Source organism: Globicephala melas, chromosome X (genome assembly GCF_963455315.2).
Source record: "Globicephala melas chromosome X, mGloMel1.2, whole genome shotgun sequence".
Taxonomy (NCBI): Eukaryota; Metazoa; Chordata; class Mammalia; order Artiodactyla; family Delphinidae; genus Globicephala; species Globicephala melas.
The window spans coordinates 27444631-27471580 of NC_083335.1; the positions used below are offsets into that span (position 1 = coordinate 27444631).

General features: G+C 45.9%; 2 protein-coding genes across 4 annotated transcripts in view; one reads left to right on the forward strand and one right to left on the reverse strand.

The window, feature by feature from the left end:
* Positions 1 to 26888, reverse strand: part of SLC25A43 (solute carrier family 25 member 43) — a 42616-nt gene extending 15728 nt beyond the window's left edge. The window contains exons 1-4 of one of the 2 annotated variants that reach the window (XM_030849784.2): positions 26614 to 26888; positions 19939 to 20180; positions 16281 to 16453; positions 15386 to 16007 (exon numbers count right to left, since the gene is read on the reverse strand). In XM_030849784.2, the coding sequence (XP_030705644.1) occupies positions 15789 to 16007; positions 16281 to 16453; positions 19939 to 20180; positions 26614 to 26888 (909 nt within the window). In that variant the 3' untranslated portion in view covers positions 15386 to 15788. Of the gene's footprint in view, positions 1 to 15385; positions 16008 to 16280; positions 16454 to 19938; positions 20181 to 26613 lie in introns of those variants that run through there. The other variant, XM_030849783.3, reaches the window with a different exon arrangement.
* Positions 4704 to 26950, forward strand: part of LOC115848955 (A-kinase anchor protein 17B) — a 141512-nt gene continuing 119265 nt past the window's right edge. Inside the window, exons 1-2 of one of the 2 annotated variants that reach the window (XM_060291807.1) lie at positions 4704 to 4852; positions 6423 to 6531. The gene's annotated coding sequence lies outside the window, so the exon portion shown is untranslated. The remainder of the gene's footprint in view (positions 4853 to 6422; positions 6532 to 26950) is intronic. The other variant, XM_060291806.1, reaches the window with a different exon arrangement.

Consider the following 26950-nt stretch of genomic DNA (forward strand, 5'->3'; position numbering starts at 1 on the left):
ATTGGTTAGACCTCTGCTGTGGTCCAGGCTACCTGGTATGAGTTATCTGGGTGCAATTTCTGGGCTGGCAGCCAGCAAGCTCATGGGAGCAGGCACTAGGCCTTCCTCACTGTCCTAGCTCTTTGGGGTCTAATACCCTTCATTGCACATACTGGGCGCTCATTAAATGTCAAACAAAATTCCCCTTAATATCAGTGTCACTAGTAGTTTTTCCCAAATACAACTGTTTACCCGTGACCAGGCTCAAGTAAGCCACATGGATGGCCATGAAGTAAAATAATGGCCAATATTTACAGAGTGTTAGGTGCCAGGCGTTACACTGAGCATTTGACATGTACCAGCTCGTTCAATCCTCACAGAAGCCCCATGCAATAGGGAGTATTATCTTATTAGCCCAAGTTTATAGATGGCAAAATGGAGCCCGAGAAAGGACAAATCTCCCAAATCACAGACTGTCTGAAAAAAAGCATCAACCTGAATTTGGGTCTGTTCGACTCAGATTCAAGCTCTACCCCACTAAGCTACACTGTTTCCTGATGCCCAGGACTGAGATGACTACCTCAGCCCTCGACAGACTCGTTTCCACACATCGTCCTTGGATGTGAGTGCCACATGCACACCAAATGAATTCTTTATGCTAAGACTGCAGCTCATGGTGTGGTATGAATAAATGCCTGTACACGTGTCATACTAAACAGATACCCAGATCACAAAGGCAAACCATATTGCTGGTTGCCCCTTGGACTAAATGTCTGTGCACCCCCAAAGTTCATGTGTTGAAGCCCTAACCCCCACTGTGATGGTATTTGGAGGTGAGGGCCTCTGGGAGGTGACTAGGTCATGAGGGTGGAGCTTTCATGAGTGGGATTTGTGCCCTTATAAGGAGACACACAAGAGAGATAATGTCTCTCACTCCACAATGGGGGAAACACAGCAAAAAAGTGGCCATTTGCAAACTGGAAGTGGGTTCTCACCAGACACCAAATCTGCTGGCACCTTGATCTTGGACTTCCCAGCCTCCAGAACTGTGAGAAATAAGTGCTTGTTGTTTAAGCCAGCAAGTCTATGGATTTCTGTTACAGCAGCTCCAACTAAAATACCCCCAAAGAAAGAAGGAATGGTAAGGCTACACAGCAGTGCTTTTCAACCTTTAGCTGCATGTTAGACGAAACAGGGAAGCTTTTCAAAACCATCAGTGATTGGCATCCACCCCCAGAGACTGAGATTTAACTGACCTAGGGTGAGGTCTGGACGTCAGCATTTTTGGCAAGCTCCTCACATGAGTCTGATATGCAGACAGGTTGAGGATCACTGGTGTAGGCCCTCCGTAGCACAAGGCAGCTCTGGCTGAGACCTGAGCCCATCAATCTGCTGCTGACAGTGAGAATGCCTGGGGAAAGCACACGGGTCCTGAGGCCAGACTGCTTAGATGGAGACCTCACTTTGCCACTTACTAGCTCTGGGACTTTGAGCAAATGCCTCAACCTTCCTGAACCTCAATTTCCTCATCTGTAAAATGGGACAATAATAATAACACCTACCTTATAGGATTGTTGTCAAGATTAAATGAAACATATGTAAGGTGCTTAGAACAGCATTTGACATATAGTAACCACCATTATCATTATTATTTAGTATTTAAACTTGGAGAAGAGGGAATTCCCTGGTGGTCCAGTGGTTAGGACTCTGCGCTTTCACTGCCGCGAGTGCAGGTTTGATCCCTGGTCAGGAAACTAAGATCCCATAAGCTGCTCAGCATGGCCAAATTAAAAAAAAATCCCCAACCCCCCCAAAAAATTAAAAACCAAAACTTGGAGAAAAGTATACTGAAGACTAAACCAACCCAGTAGACTAGAACGCTAGACCGCCATTTGCCCGAACCGTATCTTCCTAGCAAAGACACACAAAACATGTCAGGTTACTAGCTACAAGGCTCTGAAGTTAAATCCTCCCTCCACACAAACCCAGGCAACTATCCCATGGCGTCTAGTTCAGATCTGCAGCTGCCAGTTGGGCATGCAGCACTCTGCAGCAGACATCTGAGAAAGCCGGGTCCTAGTCCTGGCTCTGCCACTATCTGCATAACCTTGACCAAGTCCTTTAGTTCACTGAACCTTAGTTTCCTCACACGTCAGGTAAGGAGACTGGAACTAAATGAACTTGAAGGCCCTTTCTTGCTCCTCTAATCCATGCTGTTGGTCCCACTCAAGGCTCCTTCCTGCCCCCAGGACTTCAAATCTGCTGTTCCCTCTGCCTAGCTAAGTCTCTCTTACTAATCAGACTAAACAGCACTTCTTCCGAGAAGTCTTCCCAGATCTCCAGCCTAAGTCAGGAGCCTAGTAAACACTTTTGGTCACCCTGTACTTCTCTTTCCTGGCACGTGACACAGTTTGTAATGATTTAGTGTATAATTATTTCTTTCATGTCTCCCCCACCTCACAGACTATAAATACCATGAGGGCAGTGACCATGTCTATCTATCTTGTATGTGGTTTTAGCCCCCAAATCTACCAATATGCCAGGCATCCAGTATGTGCTTAATACATACTGAAGAAAAGGAGGAACGAACTTGCAGTTGACGGAAATGAAAGGTAAATGCTTCAAAGCAATGTGCTCGATTGTTTCTGTGATAAACTCCATAGAGGCCTTCCAAAAGAGGCAACATTCTAGGTTGTTCATTCTTTCCATGAGTTCTGAAATAATTAAACAATATTTATGAAGATGTAAAACTCATATACCCTTGACCAAAGCAATCCTATTTCTAGGAAACTATCCTACAGATATATTTGCCCCTGTGGGAAATGATGTGTTACGAGGATTTTTGTTGCAGCATTGTTAGTAACAGCAGCAAGTTGGAAATAATCTAAATGTCCATCAATGGGGGCTAGTTAAAGAAACAGTACATCAGACTATGGAATGCTATGTCACCATTTAAAAGTATGTGGCAGCTCCATCTGGACTGATAAGGTGACATCTCCAAGATACATTTTTAGGTGAAAAAAACAGTGCAGAAGAGTGTATGTAGCATGCTTCTGATTATCTAAAAACAAAAAGAACATAAATGTGCACGTGTATGTGTATCTCTGCACAGACCACCTTTGGAACGACCAGGTAAGAAACTGGAAACAACCAGTGTTTTCTCTGCAGTGAACTGGGAGTCCCAGGGACAAAGGTTGGGGAAGGCTTACTTTTCAATGGACACTCTTTGTACCTTTTGGATTTTGTATCATATGCATATGTTACCTATGCAAAAGGTAGAATATTAATTTTAAGAGAGCATTAATTAAGACAATGAGAAGACAAACCACAGACTAGGAGAAAATATTGGCGAAAGTCGTATCTGATAAAGGACCGTTATCCAAAACATACAAAGAACTCTTAAAACTCAACAATAAGAAAACAAACAACCCAATTACCACTACACACCAATTAGAATGGCCAAAATCCAGAACACTGATAGCAACAAATGCTGGTGAGGATGTGGAGAGACAGGAACTCTCATTCATTGCTGGTGGGAATGCAAAATGGTACAGTTACTTTGGAAGGCAGTTTGGTGGTTTCTTACAAAACGAAATATATTCTTACCATAGGAGCCAGCAATTGTACTGATTAGATTAGATCTTAGTATTTACCTAAAGGAGGTAAAAAAAAACCTTATGTCCTCACAAAAACCTGCACATGGATGTTTAAAGCAGCTTTATCTATCATTGCCAAAGCTTAGAAGCAACAAGATGTCCTTCAGTATGTGAATGGATAAATAAACTGTGGTATCAGACAATGAAATATCATTAAGCATGAAAAAGAAATGAGCTACCAAGCCACAAAAAGACACAGAGGAAAGTTAAATGCATACTATCAAGTGAAAGAAGCCAATCTGAAAGTGCTACATACTGTATGATTCCAACTATATGACATTCTGGAAAAGGTAAAATATGAAGACAGTAAAAAGATCAGTGCTTTGGGGGAGAGGATGAATAGGCAGAGCACAAAGGATTTTTAGGGCAGTGAAAGCACCCTGTATACTATAATGATGGATATACATCATTATACATTTGTCCAAACCCATAGAATGTACACCACCAAGAGTGAGCCCTAAGGTAAACTACAGACTTTGGGCGATTCTGATGTGTCAGTGTAGCTTCACGCTTGGTAACAAATGCACCCCTCTGGTGGGGGCTGTGGGTAATGGGGGAGGCCGTGCACGTGTGGGGAAGGGGTACGTGGGAAATCTCTGCACCTTCCTCTCAATTTTGCTGTGAACCTAAAACTTCTCCAAAAAACCCCCAAAGTCTTAATTTAAAAAAAAAAAAAAGCATTTAAAAGGAGAGACCAAAGAAAGACAACAAAAACAAACAAAAAAAATGAGAGTCTGCTAGTTGGAGCAAACAGGAGCTCAGAACCTTTCACTTGTTATTTGGAAACAACTTTTATCTTCTGTAGCCATATGGGACGCAACCTGAAGACCAAGTGGTCCACTTCCCAAGCCATCTGAGGACATACATGCGTGGAAGGCAGTTGTGGTAGGAGGCTTTTGTCCTTTGGCAAATCCCCAATAGTCAAACAAGCCAAAAAAAAAAAAAAAAAAAAAGCCAATGGTATTGAAGTAAAAGGACCTTTATGTCCTGTGAGCCACATGGCCCAAGTTTCTCTTGGCAGAGCTAGGTCCCCAAGAGTTATCCTCATACAGCCGAGAAGCACTCTGGCTCTGTGGCGGGGACGTCCACAGAAACGGGTGCAGGCAGCTGCCCCCGGCTTGGCAAGCCTACAAGTCACCCCCATCCTGGCCGAGGTGCCCGAGGACCTGCTCGGAAAGCCCGCAACGACATGGGGGAAGCGAGTAAATGGACAGCAGGTTAGTATTTTGCTTGGGAAGAGAAGAGAAACAGTTCCCATGTGCCGATGGGGGCGGGGAAATCCAAAGTGCAGCTGGGGCAGAAAGCAATTGAGATGCATGCAAGCGAGAGCAGCGGAGGGAGGACGTGGGAGCGCATGCTGAGCAGCGGCGGCCGAAGAGCCAACTTTCAGTGTCACCTTTTTAAATTTAATTTTTAATTTTTTTAATTTTTATTTTTTGGCTGCACCCCACGGCTTGGGGGATCTTAGTTCCCTGACCAGGGATTGAACCCAGACCCCCGGCAGTGAAAGCGCGGAGTCCTAACCACTGGACCGCCAGGGAATTCCCTAGTGTCACCTTGATTGGGAGTGAGACTGGGTAGGAAGGGTGCAGGAGAAGATTTGGCACATGTCAGTTTTCTGCAGGCTGGGAATACAGACATAGGCAGTACCTGCACAGGGTGGCCTCTAGGTAAACGCCTGTTAAATTAACCCAACGAATGAATGATCCTCTCCCCTACCATCCCTGATCACCATTATCTAGAGAGACGGAAGATCTGTTGAGGTCTCACAATGCTAGCTCATTTGCGTGTTTATAGCGATCATACGAAACACACAAACACACCTGGCCCGGCTTTTATGGTTCTAATCAGGCCTTCAACGCCATGCGTAGACTCTGAAGAGATGCTTCAAGAACAATAAAAATAGTACCTCGGTTTTATTGAGTATTTATATTGAGTGTTTATCTTGTGCCTGGCTCTGTATCTGCATTAACCCAATTCAGTCTTCTCCATGGGGATATGAGCCAGGCATTAGGCTTCTCCCCGTGTGGTTCAGAGAGGCGATGTGGCTTACCCAAGTTCACGGAAAGAGTAAGGGACAGGGATGGCATCCAAAGCCCACACTCTGGACCAATGAGCTAATCTGCCCACGAAAGCTTTAAGATGAACACAGCTGTCAAAAACAAATGAACAGCTCTGTGGGGGAAAGGAGGTAAAAACTGGTGCTGCGTTTCTAAAGCTGGCTTGAGGCCAGCGGAGGGATGGGCAAACCCCAGTGTTCATCTCCTCCTGACAGCAGGAGCCGCAGATGACTGCTCATAGCTGCAGGCCTTTCTTGGCTGACAGAAGGCCTTTTCTGGGACCTTTCTTTCCCTTTCCCCTACCTCTCTCTTCACCCCCACTCTGGAGGCAGGGGGAAGGGGGACGCCTGTCTTAGCTGCTGTTATTGTTTAGCTGGAGCTCAAAGAAGTCTGCTTAGCAGAGGGTGGCCATTTTGATACCCAGACTTTATCTCTTGGAAGGAGTAAGCCAGCTCAGGTCAAGAGAAAGGGCAGAGTGACTTCACAGTGAGTGGAATTAGGAAGGCTCCTCCCTGCTCCCTCCTGGCCTGCCCTCTAGGGGATAGTCTCCTTTCCATGATCAACAACTGTCATCCCCAAAGTATTTAGGGCACTCTACACCTTCGGAAAAAACAAAGCGGAGACTTTTCCTTTCCTTACACCTTAACGATGATGCTCAAACGAAGCCACCTGGCCTGAGGGATGTCCAGACATCTACCTGGATCTGAAAAGCATACTTTTTTCTCAGAATTGCCAAGGCAATGCTACTGACTTAGGCAGAAGAAGTCAGTCCCCAGAGGGGCCAGCCCCCAGAGCAACATGATGGCAAGGAGTTAAAAATGCAACGAACTAAAAAGGTAAGGTTCCCATCCTCTCTAAGCTCTCTAAGCCCCGAGAGCTTAGAACCCAGCAGTGTTTGTACTTCAGGATCGTTGGGCAAGTTGGCTGTGCTGGGGAAACAGAACTCTGTTCCTACTGACAATAGACACGATGTCAACCAAGAAATGTTGAACTAGGCAGAACCTCTGCGACTCGCTTAGCGCTTCCTAGCAGGTGTGATGAGAACAATCTACTTTCCGCTCCTGGGGCTTTGCACCTGCTCTGCTAGGGGCTCGGTGAGCCAGAGCGGCTTTCTTCCCAGTCCGTCCCAGCGGCGTGGCCAGTCTGAGGCAGCCAAAGGTCCATGGCTGCTGAACGTTCTCTGCTTCTCATTGCAACCTGCCGGCTTCAAGCCTTCCATTGTCAGGCTGCCAGTGACCAAAGAAAGCCAGAGGCGCCCACAGCCTGGTTTTCCAAAGGTTTTTTTTTTTTCTCCAACTTGAGTTAACCATTCCCTGGCCAAAGCCACCCTCGTGCCTGTTTCTGAGCTTGCGCACTACTGTTTCTTTCAACCGAGGTCGTGTGCTCCCAAATCTCAAGGTTAGGTTTCCCTCTCCCTCATCCTCTACTCCCACACCGAGGGCAAGGGAACTGGAAAAAAAAAACCCGATTACCTAGCATCTAGGACCAAGCCCCTGTAGTCCTGGTGGATAAAGCTTGGGCCTGAAGGAGAGACCTAGGTTCAATCCCAGCCCCCCGCCCCACTTGCTAGCTAAGTGACTGTTGGGCAAGTTACCCTCTCTGTGCCTCAGTTCCTCACCTAGAAACCAGGAATAATAACAATACTTAATAGGGTCGATAAAGAGGATGGAATGGGAGGATAAACTGCCTGGTCTGTATCACAGGACCAATAAATGGTAGTTATTATCACATGATTACAATTTCTTATTCCCAGGGAAAACCTTCCCTTTGTTACCTCCTCCAGACATATTTTGTCCCCTGACAAAAGCCTCCCCACCAAAGGGGGGCACAGATTTAGACCTGTTCATTCATATCACATTTACTGAAGTCAACAAACTGACGAATACAAGTGCTATGATGCTGATTCATCAGGCACTTCCAGGCACTACAAAGCGGTGGGAGGTTGCCATGAAGAGGGGGGTGTACATCAAGACTGTTTTACTCTGTCCTTTTAGCATATTTACTTCTCTTGAAATGGTAACAGCTGTTGGAGCTGCGATACACAACTGGAGAGCTAAGGTAGGGGGTGGGAGATAGTGCACTTTCAGAGCTAGGATTGCAGGCAGTCTGAGACAGGGGACAAGTCGAGGTTTCCCTAGGTCAGCAGGCCGGGGAAAGGGCAGGCTGTTCTTACCTTCAGCAGGGGGTAGGGACGAGCACACAGACTTGGGGCTCACCCAGCAGCAGCTAAGGTTCAATTCTGTACTCACAAGGCAGTGAGATCTCAGAAGCCGGCCCTGAACTTCATTCATTTTTAAACAAGTATCGAGTGCCTGCTACATGAGGCTACGTGCTGTGGGGACATACAAATGTGTAAGACATATGTCCCAAAGGCAAAGAGCTCAAAGTCTAGAAGGAATAATGGACACAGAAGATTACGATACAAGGAAGCATGTGACATGGGCCTGAGAGCTAGAGCGAGAGGGAGCTTTGGGCGTTCAGAATGGGGAGACTTCTTCCTCTTGAGGAGGGGAGAGAAGGCTTCAGGAAGGGGCTCACACAGGGTGGGGATGTGCTGCAATGGTGGAGAGATGGCAGAAGGTGGGGCACGCGGAGAAATGCTGTGGAAAATAAACCAGCTGGACCAGAGCGCACATACAGGCTAAGAGCATCATTTAAAAGGGGTTGTTCACCCATAAAGCTTTTGGAACAAAATATGCCCTTGGGGGTGGGGTGGGAGTGACAGTGAAAACAGCATCTGCAGTTATCGGCAGAGCACCCTGTTAGTTAACCTGGATTCTCCTACCCCCGAATCCCCTCCGAGGCCATGGGGAACACCCCCATTTGTGGTTCTACAGAGGCAAAACACTTGCCTTTATCCATCACAATAGAATAGCTGTTTGAGGGGTAGGAAAAGCCAACTCCTTTATCAAACGAAAGCAACAGATGTGTGCTGTTGTAGGTCAGAAGAGACAGCCACCACGTGGCAGATGTCAGGTGAGATGGAGGTAGATGCCCCAGGCAGAGGGGACAGGAATGTGAAATACACTTATTCTTCAGGGGGATGGGGGAGGGGGGCTAAGATAATTTTGATTGAATTGGAGGCTGGAACAGAGCAGAGGTCAGAAAAAGGCATGTTCTGTTTAACCCTGGCAGGATTTAACAATTTTTATTTGCCAACATTGAAAAATTGGGATCTTACATAAAAATCTGGATTTCAGGCTCCCTTGAAAAGTGGGCCCACATTTCTAAATGGCATCTATCCTTTGGAGAAGAGGAACTTGCTGCAGCTTCCCCTGGCCCACTTTGTTCCACGCAATTCATACTTAGATGCTGGTCACATTTTGTGAGCACAGTGCAGTTAGCGCTCCAGAATGCTTCCGAAAGCCAGGATGGCTCAGACTGCATCGGAATCCTTATTCTCTAGGGGGTGAGTGTTATGTTACCTGGGTTTCCCTACTTGCTCTTTTTCCTGTTACTTCCAAGTTCCTGCTGGCATCTGATTTTGCGACTCCTGATATAGGGGGCCTCTGTGCAATGAGCGCGGCAAAGTTGGTAAGGGCAGCCTGCCAGGCCAAGGGGCTCAGCCTTTATTCTCTCAGAGCAATAAAGGACACAACGCAGGCAGATCTTAAGAAAATTCGTCTGGCAGAAGCCTGGGCTGGAGGGGACTGAAATGAATATTGGCCCTGGTGATACGTTACATCTCAGGTTACTCAGTGACTGAGTGCGTGAACTTGGGCAGGCTACAGAACCTCTCAGTGCCTTGATTTTCTCCTCTTTGAAATGGGCTTGATAAGCACAGTGCCCACCTGGCAGATGTACTGCCAGGATTAAATGAGATAATGAGCATAAAGCCCTCAGCACAGTGCCTGGTACATTAGTACCCAATGTTTATGATCAGTTTTAGAGTTAATCCTGAGACCAATTAGAGGATTACTGCAGTAGCCTAGGTATGAGCTGATAAGGTCCTAGATTAGGGCAGGGACAGTGACAAAAAGAAAGACCAACGTGGGACGTTAGGAATGAAGACCCAACTGGGTTCAAGGTTGACTGGGGGAGGGGGAAGGGAAAGAGTCAAAGACAACTTCTGGGTCTGCAGCCTGGGTAGCTGGGGGAATGAGAGCACTGAAATGCAGAACCTTGGGAAGACAGTTTGATACATACTTAGAGGTGACCCTGGAGAGGCGACAGCCAAATGGCAGTGTACGGCAAACAGTGAGAAGTGTGCGGCCAGGGCTCGGGAAATGTGGCTCAGGGCTGAGGATGTGGACCTGAGTGGGAGGAGCCACGAGAGGGGCGGGGCGCCCTGGCGGGAGTGCGCAGTTCAGCATCTCAGGCAGGTTCAAGCATCTGTCTGAACAGCTGGGGCCCCCTCTTCACTCAGGGACCGTGCCTCTTCTGCTCAGTCAGCTGTGCCCCTTGGATACTACCTCTGTCCCTCATCTTACGTGCTTTCAGTTCAAATGCTGACCTGGCCTAATCCTGCTTGCCTTGTGAGCCCTAATGGGGTCGAAGTCCCCTGGGTAGAAAGCAACAGGCTAACACTTGGTTTTATGTTTAATGAAACGGAGACACCTAATACGGGCTGCAGGGAGGGGGGTCAGGGAGAGTTGTGGGAGACTGAGCTTGTGCCTGGTGCCTCCCTCCTGACCCTCTCAGAAGGCCCACCAGATTCCAAAGCTCCACCTTCTCAGCTGCTCCCCGGATTTTCCGGGCAGCTTATCTTCCTCTTTTTTTTCCACATGAACTGTCCAGAGAACCATTTGCTCAGGACTCCCATGGAGAGCCCACAGACTCGTCAAACTAATTAGTTCCAAGCTCAGGGCCAGGTGTGGGAGAGACAGAAGCGGAAAGGCCGGGTATGTACCCGGAAGAGCTTGAGCTGAAATGTGCTGAAGTGTGGCCAAGGGCATTTCAGGCAGGGTGGTCTTGGGGGCCATGAAAGCGCCCCAGGTATGGGGGCCCCTCACCCTATCTGTGCGCAGGGCTGACTCACCCCCTTCCCAGCAGAAACCATCCCATCAAAACATGCACATGCATAATTTATTTACCTCTCCAGTCTCTAGCATGCCAGCGAGGAGCCGGGGTGAGAAAAAGAAAAAGGAATAAAATGAGTGTAAGCACGGTGAAGGAAGGGCTCAGCTGGTTAAACAAGACTTATGATTACTGTCATTAGTGTTCAAGAGACTTCCAACCTGATGCGGCATTAAACGGACAGATTGTGTGTGTGTATGTGTGTGTCTGGATAAAGCATACATTAGGAGAATGAGACATCCAGACAAAGTGGCCAGTCGGTATGGGGGTTCAGGAAATTCCCTGTCCAGCTTGTTATCCAACAGACACCTGACATTGATTTGCTTCCTGATGGACAGTGTAAGGAGGAAAGCCGATGGAATGCAAATGTTACCATTAAGTGTGTTCAGGTCAGAGCAGCCCGGCTGCCCTGCAAAGCTCTCTCCTCATAAATTCTGCGGGCAAACCCTGCCTGCTCCCACAGCGGGTGGCGGGGAGACTTATTAAAGCTCTCTCTTCTTGGAGAAGTTGGATTGAATGCTCTGCAGGCACAAACAACAGCCACAATACAATTTACGGTTAGCCTGTTGTTTCTAGGTTCCTTACTCTCCGAACTGAAGATGTATTTTGAGCGGGGATTAGGGGGTTGTTAACTAGTCCGTGATCACCAGCTGCAGGGCTCCCATACCCTCAGGTAGTGCTCAGATAAGCTCCGTTACTGCAGCGACATCTAATGGCCAGAGAAAGCAACGCACGTTTGCATTTTAAAGCAGTCTGTGGTTCTGTTTTGGGGAGTTAATTCTTTTTAAGTAGGCGGGACAAGGTATTAGTGTTTATTAACTCCTGTAAAATAACACTTTGATCGCAACCGTAAGATTTCGCTTCCCGTATCTTTGGATGACATTTATGTTGTCATTCATAACTGGATGCTGATCATATATTGTGAAAACCATGCAATTGCCTCTTTGGATTTTTTTGGTTTTTTTTTTTTACAACCATCATGACTTTGCACTTATTTGAAAGCTTCCTGTTGAAGCTCTGTGTATGCATTATGCATAAGGTTTCCATACAAGGGAAAATATGATCAAATTTACCCCCAAATACCCACTTCTAGTGTACAGCAGATTGTTGTGGTAGGTTTATATTCTAGAGTAGAAGGTAGTGGTGGCTAGATTACCCCATAAGAGGTCATTGGTCTAGCTCTCAGGTGGAAAAAGGAAAGCTAAAAGTTTACAGAGAAGACTGAAACCTCCACCCTCACATTTAGATGTCAGTGAATTTCATCTGAAACCCTTTGTGATATTGTGATGTATAATAAGAAATATATACTTGGTCTTCGTCCCCATTTCTGGCATAGAGCTCCTATAATCCTTGACATTACCTAAGTGATGAGAGCAATAAAGGTGCCTTGATATTCATAACAAACCCCTTTCAACCAAGTCTGAGTTTATGTTAATGCAGCGACTTTTGGAAAGCACCTAAGGATGGGGCCTGGTTGCCAGTAATCTAGTGAGTCAACTGGTTTCCTGAGTTCTGTGAGACACTCTAGCAAATTAATTGAATCCAAGGATGGGGCTGTGGGAACCTCTAATTTATACTTCAGAAGCACAGGTGACAACCTGGACTTGACATCGGCATTTGAAGTGGGGGGATAGTCTTGTGGGACTGAGCCCTTGACCCGTGAAATCTGATGCTGTCTCCGAGTAGAGAGTGTCCGAGTTGAGTGGAATTGTAGGACACTCAGCTGCCGTTGGAGACTTCCTTGGTGTAGGGAAAAAACCCACACACCGGAGTCGGTCCTAGACTCTACCCTTTCTCACTGACTGCTCCAACCCCCAGGCTCAAAGCCCTGGGTTTGAGCAGGCTTGCTATGGGAAGGAAGTGAGCTCACTAAACCTTGAACTCTGCATAAGGAACACTAAATTATAAGAGGTGCCAGAAAGTGCTGGCGAGACGCCTCTGGCTCTACTATTTCAAAAAGCAATCCTCAAAGCATGGAAGCCAGTGATATAAGCCGCCTTAGTTTCATCCATCTTCTGATGGCCAACCAGCGAGAGCCCATTCTCACTCCTGACAGGAAGATAAATTCCTAGGGCCAGGATGTTAAAAAAAATGAATAAAAAGCTTGTAGTGTATCATACCTCCTTCCCACTCAACCTCACCCTGGATTTTTTTTTTAAGAAGCTATCTTTTTTAGAAAGAGCGTAATTATCATATGAAGAAATCAACTTTTGTAAGAGTTAACCATATGAAGTTGCCCTCTGGGTATGTCAAAAAGGTAGGATGTTGGCAATGTCATATGGTTCAATGTAAAGAAAGAAGACTGAAGCTATAGGGGAGATATACAGTATTCCTGAATAAAGATAGAATATTTTACATAAATTATTCCAAGTATATAGGTTGAACATAACTCCAGTCATAATCACAAGGTAGTTCTAAAGTTCATCAGGAAGAACAAGTGACTGAGAATAATCAAGGAAATGTTGAAGAGAAGAGTGGTGAGGGGGTAGATGCCCTGTCAGACACTACAAGGTATTACAAAGCTATAGGAATTGAAATAGTGTGGCACTGGCACGAGGACAGACTGACAAATCTACAGCTCAGAATACACAGCCCCAAGACAGACTCTAGAACATATACAAATATCTAGGATGTGGTAAAAGTCGCAGCACGGAGTAGTGGGGAAAAGAGATTATTCCAAAAATGGTGCTTAAACAATTGGTAAACTTTTTTTTTTTAAAGTCAGATGATTACCTCACATCATACCTCAGGTAAATTCTAAATAAAGTGATAAGTGTAAAAATTACAACAAAAATATTTAAAGGACTATATAAGTGAAGAGTCATATGATTGTGGGATGGGGTAGGCCTTTTCCACAGAAGAGCAAAGTCAGAAACCAAAAAATAGTAATATATATATATTTGCATAAAAATTTAAAAATATGTATAATAACAACATAAACAGTATTAGAAGCCAACTGTCAAACTGGGAAAAATGCATGCAGTGTATGACAAAGGGCTAATATCTTTAACGTATAAAGACTTCTTACCAATTAGTAAAAAAAGCTGAATAGCCTAGAAAAATAGGCAATGGACACAGAAAATTTACAAAGAAATACAAAGGACAAATTGATATATGAAAAACATGCAATTTGCTTATAATCAATGAAATTCAAATTAAAGTAATGTGTCAGCATTTTCCAGCTATTATTAGGTTCACAAGGATTTAGAAAGTGATAGTCATTACAGTTGATAGGAGTTGAGATGGACCACCCCACTCACTGCTGGTGCAGGCGTAAACTTACAGCCTTTCTGGGGTGCAAACTTCATTAAGAGCCTTAGAATTATTTTTATCTTGTGGCCTGTATTTCTAGGAATACAGCTAAAGGGTGTCATCACAAATGTGAAAAAATACAAGGGCTTTCACTGTGGTGTTATCGTACTGAAGCATTAGAAACAGCCTGAATATTAAAAAACAGAAATTGTTATTTATGGAACGATGGAGCCAGAGATTGAAGTTGTATTGCCACAAACCAAGGAATGCTTAGGGCTACCAGAAGCTGGAAGAGACAAGGAAGAATCCTCCCCCAGAGCCTTCAAAAGGGGCATGGCCCTGCCAACACCTTGATATTAAACTTCTAGCCTCCGGAACTTTGAGAGAATAAATTTGTTTTTTATTTTTTTAAGTTATGGCACGTCCATATGGTGGAATACATGTGATAATTAGAAAAGATGCTCTTAATACTTGATGGTCTGAGGCACTATCCATTATAAAATAAGTGAAAATAACAGATATTAATTTTTATATATAGTAGGAATCCAGTTTTGTGAAAAATAACTTTCCATATGCATATATTATATACTTATATTTATGCACACACACATATGCGTACACATATGAACATACACAGAAGTAAAACTATTAATCATCATAATGCATAGGTGTTGGGCTTATAGGTAATTATTATTTTCTTTTTTGTATTTTTCTGTATTTCCCAAATTTTCTATAATCTATGTGCATTCCTTTTTTTTTTTTTTTTTTTCCGGTACGCGGGCCTCTCACTGCTGTGGCCTCTCCCGTTGCGGAGCACAGGCTCTGGACGCGCAGGCTCAGCGGCCATGGCTCACGGGCCCAGCCGCTCCACGGCATGTGGGATCTTCCCGGACCGGGGCACGAACCCGCGTCCCCTGCATCGGCAGGCGGACTCTCAACCACTGCGCCACCAGGGAAGCCCTCCTTATTTTTTAATTGTGGTAAAACACACATCATAAAATTGACCATTTTAACCATTTTTAAGCGTATGTACATTACTCTTAAAATGAGGAATAATGGCTTTTATAAATAGGCATGCACTAAGCAGGCTTTAAACTTGCATCTACGTTAAACTTACAATAACGTGACAATTTAAAAAATGTGTTTGGACAAAGGACAGGAAAGGAACGCAACCCAGACGGATGAAAAGTTTGATGGATTGGAGCAGCAGAATTGGGTGTAATTGTGATGTGTATTGTTCTGAGGCAGCTTTTCTTTATAGGTTGAGATAAGTACTTGCGGGCTTTTTAGTGCTGAGGTAAGTGAGGCCTGGCCTGGCCTGGCAAAGAAAACCAACCACGTGGGGAAGCCGGGGGTGGGGGGGGTGGTGTGGGGTGGGGGGGCACTGAGATAGCAGGGGGACAAGTTAGAGACATGGGGAAAAACAAATTCAGTGGGGACTGATCATTTAAAATTGGATTCAACTCCCCCAAATTAATATCCAAGCAGCTCTTCAGGAATACATCGATTGTATAAATCAAGATTTGCCCGGAAGAGGCCAGGGAGGCAGGCAAGCCTGTGGATGTGGAGTCTGAAGGGAGGCTGGTGGAGAGTGAGCAGGGTTCAGGGCAGATGTGAAGCCTTGCTTGATTCTGAGTCCACCGACTCCCACCCCTTCCCTGTGTGGACCTGCCTGTAACCCCCAACCTTACTTGGACTACTCTGATTTTTCTTTGATCAAAATCGGCTGATTCTAGGCTAAGCCAATTCCTCTCTTTGAGACCTCAGATATCAGGCTTTTGTCTCTGTGGTCTGTAGAGAAACTGTGAGTTTTCCTAGGTAACAATTAGGAAAATGCAGGGCCAATCCCACTAAGACACCGGCCCATTTCAAATGCAGTTACTGCCTCAGCAGGGGAATCAGGGACTACTGGCCCCTTGCTATTGATAATTCCTGGCTTATTTTGGTTCTTTCCATCTGTTTCACTGAAGTATGGACAGGCTATGAAGGCAAGGGTGCCCTGTCCTCGCTGTGGAGGCCGCCTTGATGTAACGGGCAGTGGCAGCTATGAAGAGAGGAAAGAAAAGTGCTTTATACAAGACTAAAAAGCAGAGGATGGGAATGGGGAGGCGGCTTGGGCTCGAGTCCATTGCCCTGAGGTTAGCAGCAGAAATGCCACGGAGTGAGGGTTTGCAGAGTGTTTGTATGAGCAGTCATGAGCTCCTTGGAAACCTGGCATCGCTCAGGCTCCATGTTCTTTGCTGTTGTTACCCACCCACAAACACTGCAAGCCATCCCTCCCGCACACCCACAAAGCCCCCCAAACATAACTCTTCACCTGCATCTTTCTCTTCACTGTGTCGAAGGGAAAGGAGAGTGTCTGGGTCACCGCGGCAGCCAGGCAGACATTGGCGAAGTTCTGGAGGAGAGAGAACCGATCTCGGGGTCCATTCCAGATTTTCTCCAGGTTCATGTAAACTAGAAGGGAGCCGGCAGAGAAAGGGAGAGCACCTGAAAAACAAGGCCAGGGAGAGGCTGTGATGTCTCAGGAAACACTGGCTTGAGAACATAAATGCCTGTGGGGAATCCAGGGAAAGTAAACAGGACGGGCTCTGGGCTTGTTAAACAAGTCACTCCAACCGAAGCAGCAAGCACTCTCTTGGGTGATGATAACGTGCTATATTTTGATACGGGTTGTGTCATTGATCAAAATGCATGCATCAAAAGATTCCCTAAATATTTGTGTACTCTATGTCGATTTTACTTTTAAAAGAGCCATAAACAAATATTGAACTCTAGTTAATGATATGCATGTTGAAGGGTTGAGGGGTGAAGTGTATTGATGTTTGCAACTTACATGGAAATCATCAAAAAATATATGACTGATGAATGGTTAGAGGGACAGATAAAGCAAAACATTAATTGAAGGAGCGGGTACATGGTGGGTACATGGGTGTTTCCCATGTTTAATTTTTAATTAAAATTTAATTAAAATTTTAATTTTTATTAAAAATTTAATAAAAATTAAACATGGGAATGTTTAATTTTTTAAAATTAATTTAAATTTAAATTAATTTTTTAAAATTAATTAATTAATTAATTATTGGCTGTGTTGGGTCTTTGTTGCTACTCGCGGGCTTTTCCCTAATTGCGGCGAACGGGGGCTACTCTTCGTTGCGGTGCAAGGGCTTCTCATTGCGGTGGCTTCCCTTGTTGCGGAGCACGGGCTCTAGGCACGCAGGCTTCAGTAGTTGTGGCTCGCGGGCTCTAGAGAGCAGGCTCAGTAGCTGTGGCGCACGGGCTTAGTTGCTCCGTGGCATGTGGGATCTACCCGGACCAGGGCTCGAATCCGTGTCCCCTGCATTGGCAGGCGGATTCTCAACCACTCCGCCACCAGGGAAGCCCCTCCAATTCTTTTTTTAAAAATTTATTTTATTGGAGTATAGTTGATTTACAATGTTGTGTGAGTTTCTGCTGTACAGCAAAGTGATTCAGTGATACATATATGTTCTTTTTCATATTCATTTCCATTATGGTTTTTTACAGGATATTGAATATAGTTCCCTGTGCTATAAAATAGGACCTTGTTGTTTATCCAGGCTGTTTCCAATTCTCTTAATTTTTCTGGGTGTTTGAATTTAAAAAAATAGAGTGTTGGGGAAAAAATTCACTCCCATGAAAAAAAAGTTAGTGGGCGGTACTTAATCAAGTTTTGGAGACTAGGGGGGACCTGATCTCTAGCTGAGAAGGAGACATTCTGTGAAACCTGAAGAGTGAGGCAGTATGAGATGTGGCCGTATCAGGGCTCAGTGTGTACCCTGCACTGTATGGCAGCCTCACCTTTCTAGGAAAAGATGGTGAGCAAGTAGTGCAGTAGTTGGCACCTTGAAACTTACAGAAACTTTGGGAGCAATCTGAAGTTTACGCAGGGACTAAATTTCTCCCTCAAAATGAGATTTAAAAGAGGGGCTAACACTAGTGGGGTTGCTCATCTTTAGAAAAATGTAATATTTATTTAATAAACACATTAAAAATGACGCACCAACCCTACATTTTCCTTCATTCAGAAAACATCTGTGGAGCTTATGCTATGTGATGGGCCCTATGCCAGGTGCCAGGAATATACAGAGGTGTAAGTAGGCTAATTCCTGGAGATGCTCACCATCTAGTGGGAGAGACAGACAGATGACATATGCCATAGTAAGGGGGCTATACAAAGTGCTTTAGGTACACAAGGATCAGAGGGATTAATTTTGCCTGGGGGAATCAAGAAGGACTTCACAGAAGAGAGAACTTTTCAACTGGGTGTTGAGGAATGAGTAGGAGTTCATCAGACATTGGGAGAGCAGGCAGAGGGAACAGCATGTACAAAGAGAGTGGTGTTTCCAAGAAATGCAAGTATTTCTAGATGGCCAAAGCAGGAGTGCAGGTAGAACGTGACAGGAGATGAGGTAGGAGGGGCTGGCAGGGCCAGGTCTGAAGGATCTAGTATGCCACAAGGAATCTGGGCTTTTCCCTGTAGCTCACAGGAGTCAGTGAAGGCTTTTAAGGAGGGCAGTGGAAAGAGGTTGGTGAAATGATCAACTTGCACTTAGAAAGATCATCACACCCTGGCAGCAGGGCACAGGGCGGACTAGGGCAGCAGAGACCCAAGACTGGGACTAGGTAGGAGCCTGTCATAAGTGTCTGCAGGAAAGATGATGATGAGAGTGTGACCTATGGCAGAGAAGATGGGGATGGAGAAGGGTGCAGACTTGAGAGTTAAAAGAGGTGAAATTGACAACACTTGTGGCTGAAGTGGGAGTGGAGTGAGAGGAGGAGTTGAAGTTGAAGTGCTTCTAGGTTTCTTCTGGCTTGGGCCACTGGATGAAAGAAGGGCGGTCTCGTTCATTAGGGAACACAGGAGGGGGGCAGGTGTGCAACTAACGCGGCCATCAGGTTTACTCCTGACTTCAGTAAGCCAAGGGAGCATCAGGTGAGGGTGTCCAATAGCAGGCATTTGTACTGCCATTGGGAAGTGGTAGTAGTCAGTGGTTAAGAGAGAGGGCTCTGGGGTTATATTGCTAGATTCTTCCACTTTCTATCTGTGACCTTGGGCAAGTCACTTAGCTTCCCCAAGCATGTATTTCATCTGTAAAATGAGGCTTAAATGAGGAACTGTACGCAAACCATTTAGCACAGTGCCTGGCACATAGTAAACTGCAATAGATGTTAGTCGTTGTTATTATAGAGATGAGATTGGGAGTCATTAGAGTATAATGATGCTTGTTCAAGCCACTAGTTTAGATGAGGCCACCCAGGGAGGGTATGGAGGGTGAGAAGAAAGCTAAGGCAGGAGCTGGGGGATAGTGACACACAGGGGGCTGGCATCGTCAGATGAGCCAGATAAGAAAGAGCTGCAGAGAGGTGGGAAAGACATCTAGGAGACAGTGGGGTCCTAGAAGCCAAGTTTCCAGAATAGAGTGATCGATCTCATCAAATGCTGCAACAAAGGTCAGATAAAAGGCAAAAGTCTACTGGACTGGCAATTGGGGGTCCTGGTGACCTGTAGCCCTGGCAAAGGTTCCAAAGAACACAGAAGCTACAGTTGCTACGCTGGTTGTGTTCATACGTGTACCGATGCACGCAGAGACTCTTTGCTGCAGTCAGATGGGGAGTGTGTGGGACTGTCTTCTTATCAATCTGTGCTGAGCCACATGCACTCTGTCCTACTCCCTCCCTGGGATATAACAGACCAGAGTTAGGAGTGGGGTATATGGCTATGGAATAGAATGAAGCTAATGGACTCTGTGTGGATTGAAGCCATATGACCTTGAACTCGGTTAAATGGATGTAACTGGTTACAAACAAAGGTATACAATACACTCATATATATATATATATCCCTTGAACTCAGTAAAATGGATTTAACTGGTTACCAACAAAGGTATACAAGTCATTTGCATGTATCAAAGAACACAGTCTTTTCTTGGACAAGGTGAAAAGTTCCATCTTACCTAAAATAGTAAGGGAAACCCCTCGATAAAGGGCCAGGAACCCTTCCTGTTGATAAATAGTAGAAAAAGCATGGAGGATCCCCCTGTAAGATGGTTCCAGCATGTTCTGCACAATTAACCGGGTTTTGATGAGGTCTGTAGGATATGTCACGATGGTGGAAACCATGCCCGCAAGACTCCCAGCCATGATGGACCTCCACTGGGAGATGTGGCCCAGGTCATCCGTGAACAGCACAACAAACCTGGGAGAAAATAGGGAGAAAAGCCCAAGGGAATCAGCCACGGATTGTGCTAGAGTGCTCGATGCTACTTACTGCACCATTTCCCTGCATTTGGAAACGCTTTACAAAATGAAAATTACTAATGTATTAGGATTAATGAATAACACATTCAATTCTACACGTTCAATTATGCTCATAGTAATGAATATAATTCTAGTTATATAAAATTAGCTGTTATAGTTTATATAACATCTATAAGGAAGAGATACCTAACCCTCTTATTTCTATCTACCCTAAGTCCTCACTTCATTTCAAGCATTTCCCCCTTTTATCTGCATAACTGTCAACCCTGGCTTGCCTGTGGGGTGTAAATGAACAGAAATACTTGGTAAATACGGAACTGGAATGTGCTCCTTTGATTCTGTTGCAACGTAAATGAAATTGCTTGAAACGATGACTTTGAGCATCCCTAGTCATTGAGTTTTAAAAAATATATTGGTTTAATAGTTATAAGAGAAGATGTACCACCCCACCAACTGTCAGGGAAATAACAAATAAGAACAATAACACAATACCACTTCTCAACCAGCAGACTGGCAAAGATGAAAAAGTCTGATAATATCAAGTGATGGTGAGAAAGTGTGGAAACAGGAATGCTCACCCACTGCTGTGAGAAGTGTAAATTGGCAGGTCACTTTGTAGTATCTAGTAAAATTGGAAAAATGCCTACTTTCACCCCAGCAATTCCATTTCTAGGTGCATATCCTAGAGAAACTCTTGCACGGGTACATATGAAGACACATACAGCATTGTTTGTAAGTGAAATCGAACCATCTAAATGTCTATCTGTAGGGGAATGGATAAACTGTAGAACAGCGATACAATGATACTTTAGTTTAAATGAATGTGCTTAGAACTATGTATTTACACGGATAAATAGTAAAAGCATAAAGCTGAGTGAAAATAGCAAGTTGTAGAGTGACCTATGGTGTATGATAACCATTTGCAGCCATCTCTGTATATCCACAGGTTTCAGGACCCCCTACGGATACCAAAATCTGCAGGTGCTCAAGTCGCTCATATAAAATGGTATACTATTTGTCCTCTCGTATGCTTTAAATCATCTCTAGATTACTTATAATTCCTAGTACAATGTAAATGCTATGTAAATAGTTGCTGGAGTGTGGCAAATTCAAGTTTTGCTGTTTGGAACTTTCTGGAATTTTTCCCCCCAAGTATTTCCAATCTGTGGTTGGTTGAATCCATGGATGCAGAACCCGAAGATACAGAGGGCTGACTACACTTAAATTAAGAACCACATCCACAAAACCATATATTACACCAATCATGGATAGATATAGATACATATACAAAAGTATAAAATAGACCCCCAGGAAGGTGGAGAGTGGATGGGACTGGGAATCAGAATGAAGGGGATTTCAGCTTTATCTGTAATATTTTACTTCTTGTGTAAAAAAAAGATACTTGAAGTATCTTTTAAACTAATTACCTTTCATGCTGTCAATTCTGCATGGTGGGTATATGAATGTTTGCTAGACTATTCTTTGTGTTTCTCTGCAGTTTCACAATTTAGTAAAGAAATGGCTTTGGGTGGACTTTTCTAAATGCAGAATAGAAAGCCACTCTGTTACAATCCCTCTTTCTGGAAGCAGTGCATCCCCAGGCATGAGGGCCTACCTCGGCAGAAATTGTTCTAAGGGGCCTTTTACATGGTGCACGTTCCCTGGCCAGGAAGCAAAGGAATTTTACTCATGCTTGCTGATGAGGACAAAATTAAAAAAAGGGCTTGGAAACTAGGAAAAATAATATTTTCTGTCAGAGGGTGGGGAGGGGGAGAGGGAGAGGGATAGCAAGTATCTGAATAAAAAGAAAGTGAACAGAGCTAGGCTAAAATAAAAGCATTGTATCTTTTTAAAAATGAGAGCATCCCCAGTTCTTTGGCTTTCCAAGCTCCAGTGAAGCTGTGTATTTCCTGCTTTTTCACTTTGGCAGCAGGCCAGAGTTTATCTCTGATAAACAAGACGAGCCAGAGTTCAGGTGAAACCACTGAAGGGGTTCTAGGACCGCTCCTTTGCTCCCAAGTAAACACTGGTCGATTAAAAACATCTCCTTCAAGCTGTAGGAAAGTCTGGACTTCATTCTGTCACCCTACCTTAACTGTACCAGCTGAAACAGTCATTTGAGTGAACCAGCAACCTTTTAAAGATGCAGGTAACTAAGCTGGCATTCACCAGTGGGCCTTCCGTCTGCCTCGGTTTCGCTGCCTGCACACTCCCTCGATCCTCCCTCCTCCCTCCCCTGGCCAATAAGTGGCAGCGGGAACCTTAGCCAGGGGAGGGGAGACAGGAAGTGGAAATGCTTGGCTGGAGGGGTGGTCTGCAGCAAGCGGGAACCATCTAGAAGAAGCAGGAGTTTGAATGCCAAAAGAAACACCATTCATTCTCATTGCCTCCTCCTTATTCCCCATCCCGCTCGCCACTCCCAGGGCGTTAATGCATCCATTCCCCAGTCACCGGAACATCCACACTGCCAGACACTGCGCTAGCATTCAGCATAGATCTTAAGAGAGTTCAACAGCCCTGCCAAAGAGATGACTGATGGGGCAACAAGAGAGGCATTCGGCCCTTGGTTCTCTGAATGACTTGATGAACGAGGACGAGGAGTTCTGTCTTCTATGAGTTTGTTTTATAATGTAGGGTCTTGCTATCAAATATACAAAATTAAAAAGAACCAAAGCAAGTCCTTCCTCTCAGACTTTTACTATACGGAGACAAAGACTACAGATTGTTCCTCTTACAATCAGAGTCAAGGCAGGGCACCCCTGATAGGCCATCGATTACATCATCCTGGTCCCCACATCTTAAGTGCTTGTCTGACTGGGTGGGGCAGCAGTGTTCCCCTTTCTGCTCTTCCTTCCACTCCTACACACTGCACAGCAGCTTGTTCCAGCGAAACTGGATAAGCTGGTGAGCAGCAGTAACCCCTTCCTTTCAGGCACATGGCTATTACACACACCCTGGATGTATGTAGGTAGAACTGCCAACACTTCAACCTAACACAAGTTAGCAGGCAAACACAAGCTCATGAATCGATTACACAATAAGGAAATGGTGTTGGTTATGAGCAATTTCAGAGTTTCAGGGACCCAAACCAATGTTTATACAGCTACACAAACAGTTGTGGCATAAAGTTGGGTGAGGGTCTACTATATGATATATTTGAAAGCCATCCATTGTGTTAGGTTTTATTTGTTTAGCACAAGGACCTAGCTCCTAATAGACTCTACTGAGTGGATTCTTTTAACTGTAAATCCAAGTAAGGAGACACTTCAGCTCACAATGTTGGGCCGAGCCCTGCATTAAGGAGCTAGAAGACCTGGTTTCAAGCTCCAGCTCTGCCATTAATTGTGTTTGTGGACAAGTCACTGAACCACTCCATTTTCTGAACATTCTGGAGGTTTATGCTTAGTTCAAACCCATAATCATAGGCTGTACCATTACCCCCAACCAACCGTTTTGCAAATTCCTGGTCAGGAGGGTAGAGATTAATCAGTATAATGATGGCCCCAAGGTCTTGTCTTTATGTAGGAAGGCTGGCACCATGATTAATCAACCACTTTGCTGTCTATCACTGAAATATTTCTTTTGAATTTCCAGAAAGAAACTAATCTTGCAGGAAAAAATTATTAGCAAACCTAGCCTGGGTAACTATCTGTTCTTCCTCTCCCACACATCTCCTCTTCTCCACTCCCACTGTCATCAGCCTATTTCAGGTGCCCTCAGCCGCCACATGGACTAGTGCGACGGGTGGTCCTGCCACCCCCCACCCTTCCTCCTCTTTAGCCGTCCTCCACTGCTACCAGGTGACAATTCCTGTTGAATTGCTTTAATCACAGCACTCCCCCATCAAAAATCCCCCACAGCTACCCTTGCATTCCAAGTAAAGTCCAAACTCCTTAATCTGGCCCTCCAAGATCTCATTCCAACCTGCTTTTCTGGCTGTATTTCCCATTACAGCCAGAGACACACCTTATGCTCCAGTCACGCTGCATGCCTTCCCACCTCTGTGCCTTTGCTTGTGGCATTTTCTGCAGTATCTTTCTCCCCATCTTTGATGGAAAACTCCTACTCATTCTCCCAACACCAAACTCCGATGGTTTTTCTCCACTGTGACATCTTCACATCTTCTCCTCCTCCTCCATCATCAGAGGTGTGAATTGCTATAGCACTTTAACCTTAGCAATCACATGCTATGGACACACTAGTCTTACTCTTTTGCTCTGTAAGCTCTGGGGCACAGGGACCATGCCCCTTTCATCTTGCGTTGTCCCCAGCATCATGCACACCGTGATCACTTAATGAAGGCAGAGAGAAAGGCAGCAGGAAGTAACAGGGCATGGGCATTGGAGTCAGAAGGCCAGGTGGTGGAGCTCAGCTCTGTCACTGATGAGTGGTGTGGCCAATCTGAGCCCAACTGTGCATCTGGAAAGTGGGCATAATACTTCGTGCCCTGTGGACCTTACAGGGCAGGAGGCAGGTGTCGTAAAAATCCAACGATTTACACACACACACACACACACACACACACACAGGAAATGGTAACTAGGTAGAGGTGATGGATACGTTAATTAGCTTGATTGTGGTGATCATTTCACAATGTATACATATATCAAAACATCAAGTTGTACACCTTAAACATACAATTTTTATGTCGATGATATCTCAGTAAAGCTGTTAAAAATCCAATGAGATGAAGTCAGCCCTCCGTATCTGTGGGTTCCACAACTGTGGATTGAAAATATTCAGAAAAAAAATTCCAGAAAGTTCCAAAAAGCAAAATTTGAATTTGCTGCACATCGGCAACTATTTGCATAGCATTTACATTGTATTTACAGCGATTTATATAGTACTTACATTGTATTAGGTATTATAAGCAATCTAGAGATGATTTAAAGTGTACAGGACGACTGTATAGGTTACATGCAAATACTACTCCATTTCCTGTAAGAGACTTGAGCATCTGGGGATTTTGGTTGGGGGGCCGTGTCCTGGAACCAATGCCCTTCCGGATACGGAGGGATGACTGTATATATTCTAGATGGTTAGCAGCAAAGCCACAGTACTTAAACCAGCCTTTGAAGTTCTGCTTCCCTCCCCTTGGTACACATTCCAAAGGAGGAGTTCCATACTTTGTGGAGAGCAGAGTGAAGTGGGGAGAAACTGAGTCATTAAAATTCAGAGGAGAACTGTTTACAGACTGCAAGCCAGATGTTGCTGAGGGAAAGGGGGCTGGGGAAGAAAGAGAGCCTTGACAGAAATGCCCCACGATCTCACTACCCTCCCTTCCTAGAGAAAGAGAAGGCAACTCTATTCCCAGGCACAGGTGAAATGTGCACTGGCCTCGAGGACTCAGTGATAAGGAAGATTCCATCGGGCTTGTTTGTCAGCTGTCAGGTGAGACTGCCAGCTCTGGCCTCCCAGAGCCAAAGGCAAAATGCTTTGACTGTTAGCCTCCAAGGCCGACCTATGTGGTCAAGACTGTGGGCTGTGTTTCTCTAATTCTGAGCCAAGGCCAGTCTTCCGAGTTGGCAGTGTGCCCAGCGAACGAGGAACACGGGGAACATCCCCCCAGCTGCAGAACTACCTGAAATTGCATCATTATCGCTTCATTCTTTTAGACTTTGTTTCCAGTTAAAATGCAGGTATCTCTGAGCTCTTGAGGAAGCTTTAAGAGTCATCTGGCATTACCTCTTTAGATGTTTTCCTAAAATGCAGCTGTTTTGGGGGGGAGGTGTTCAAAGCCCAAAGAAGGAGTCCAGGGAGCAGCGAGGTTGCAGCTGCATGCAGTTTGGGGAGGGGAAGCTGCAGCCTCTGTAGGACCCTAAAGTCCAGTTTCTTGGGGGGTGGGGAGCGCCGAACTCCGTGGCCTTTTTGTCGCAGTGGATTGGGCCCTGTGCCCCTACCAAGCACGTTCTTCTGGGGACTCTGACACACTTCCATACACGCATCTTCAAAAGGGTCTCTCTCCCAAGCCAGCCAAAGCAAAATTTCCAAGTTGGCGGATGGTGGGAAGGATTAGGGGCCATCTCTCCGGAGATCTCTTCACTCCTTCCCTCCAAATCTCCTTTGGCCCCCTTCCACCTCCTCGCCCGACCAACCCGGTCAGCCTCTCCGGGCCAGAGCTGCGTCCCCACAAAACTGCACCCGGCGGGGCAGGAATCCCAAGAAAAGGTGAAAAGGAAAAGGTGGGGGCTGCGCTTTGGAAGCCGGAGAGGTTGCCTTCTGGCCCGAGGGGCTCCCACGCGCTCCGGAAGGGGGCTGTGGCGCGCCGCTGGCCGGATCCCGGGCACCCGGGCGGCGTCGGGCCGCCGGACCCCCGGCGGCGGCCTCCCGGGCCCCGGGCCCCGCCCACGCCGCCCGTGCCCGGCTCTTACTTGCGGTAGGCGGCCAGTTGAACGGCGCTGCAGGGGAAGAGGCGCAGGCAGGCCACCGCGTTCCCCTTCCACAGGGCGCGGGGCCCCTCGGCCCGCCAGACGCGAAGCCCCGCGCCCCACGGCCCCCGGGCGCGGCCGCGCACGACGCCGACCTGGGCCAGCACGGTGGCGAGCTCCAGCGGCGCGGTGAGGCTGAGGCTGAGCGTCCCCGCCAACCCCGCGCACAGCAGCCGCTGGCTGCCCGTCAGCCGGCCGTCCCGCCGCCAAGTCGCCATCGCGCGTCCCCGACCCGAGCCCCGGGCGGCCAGCAGATCGCGTGGCTCGGGCCTGGGGCTCC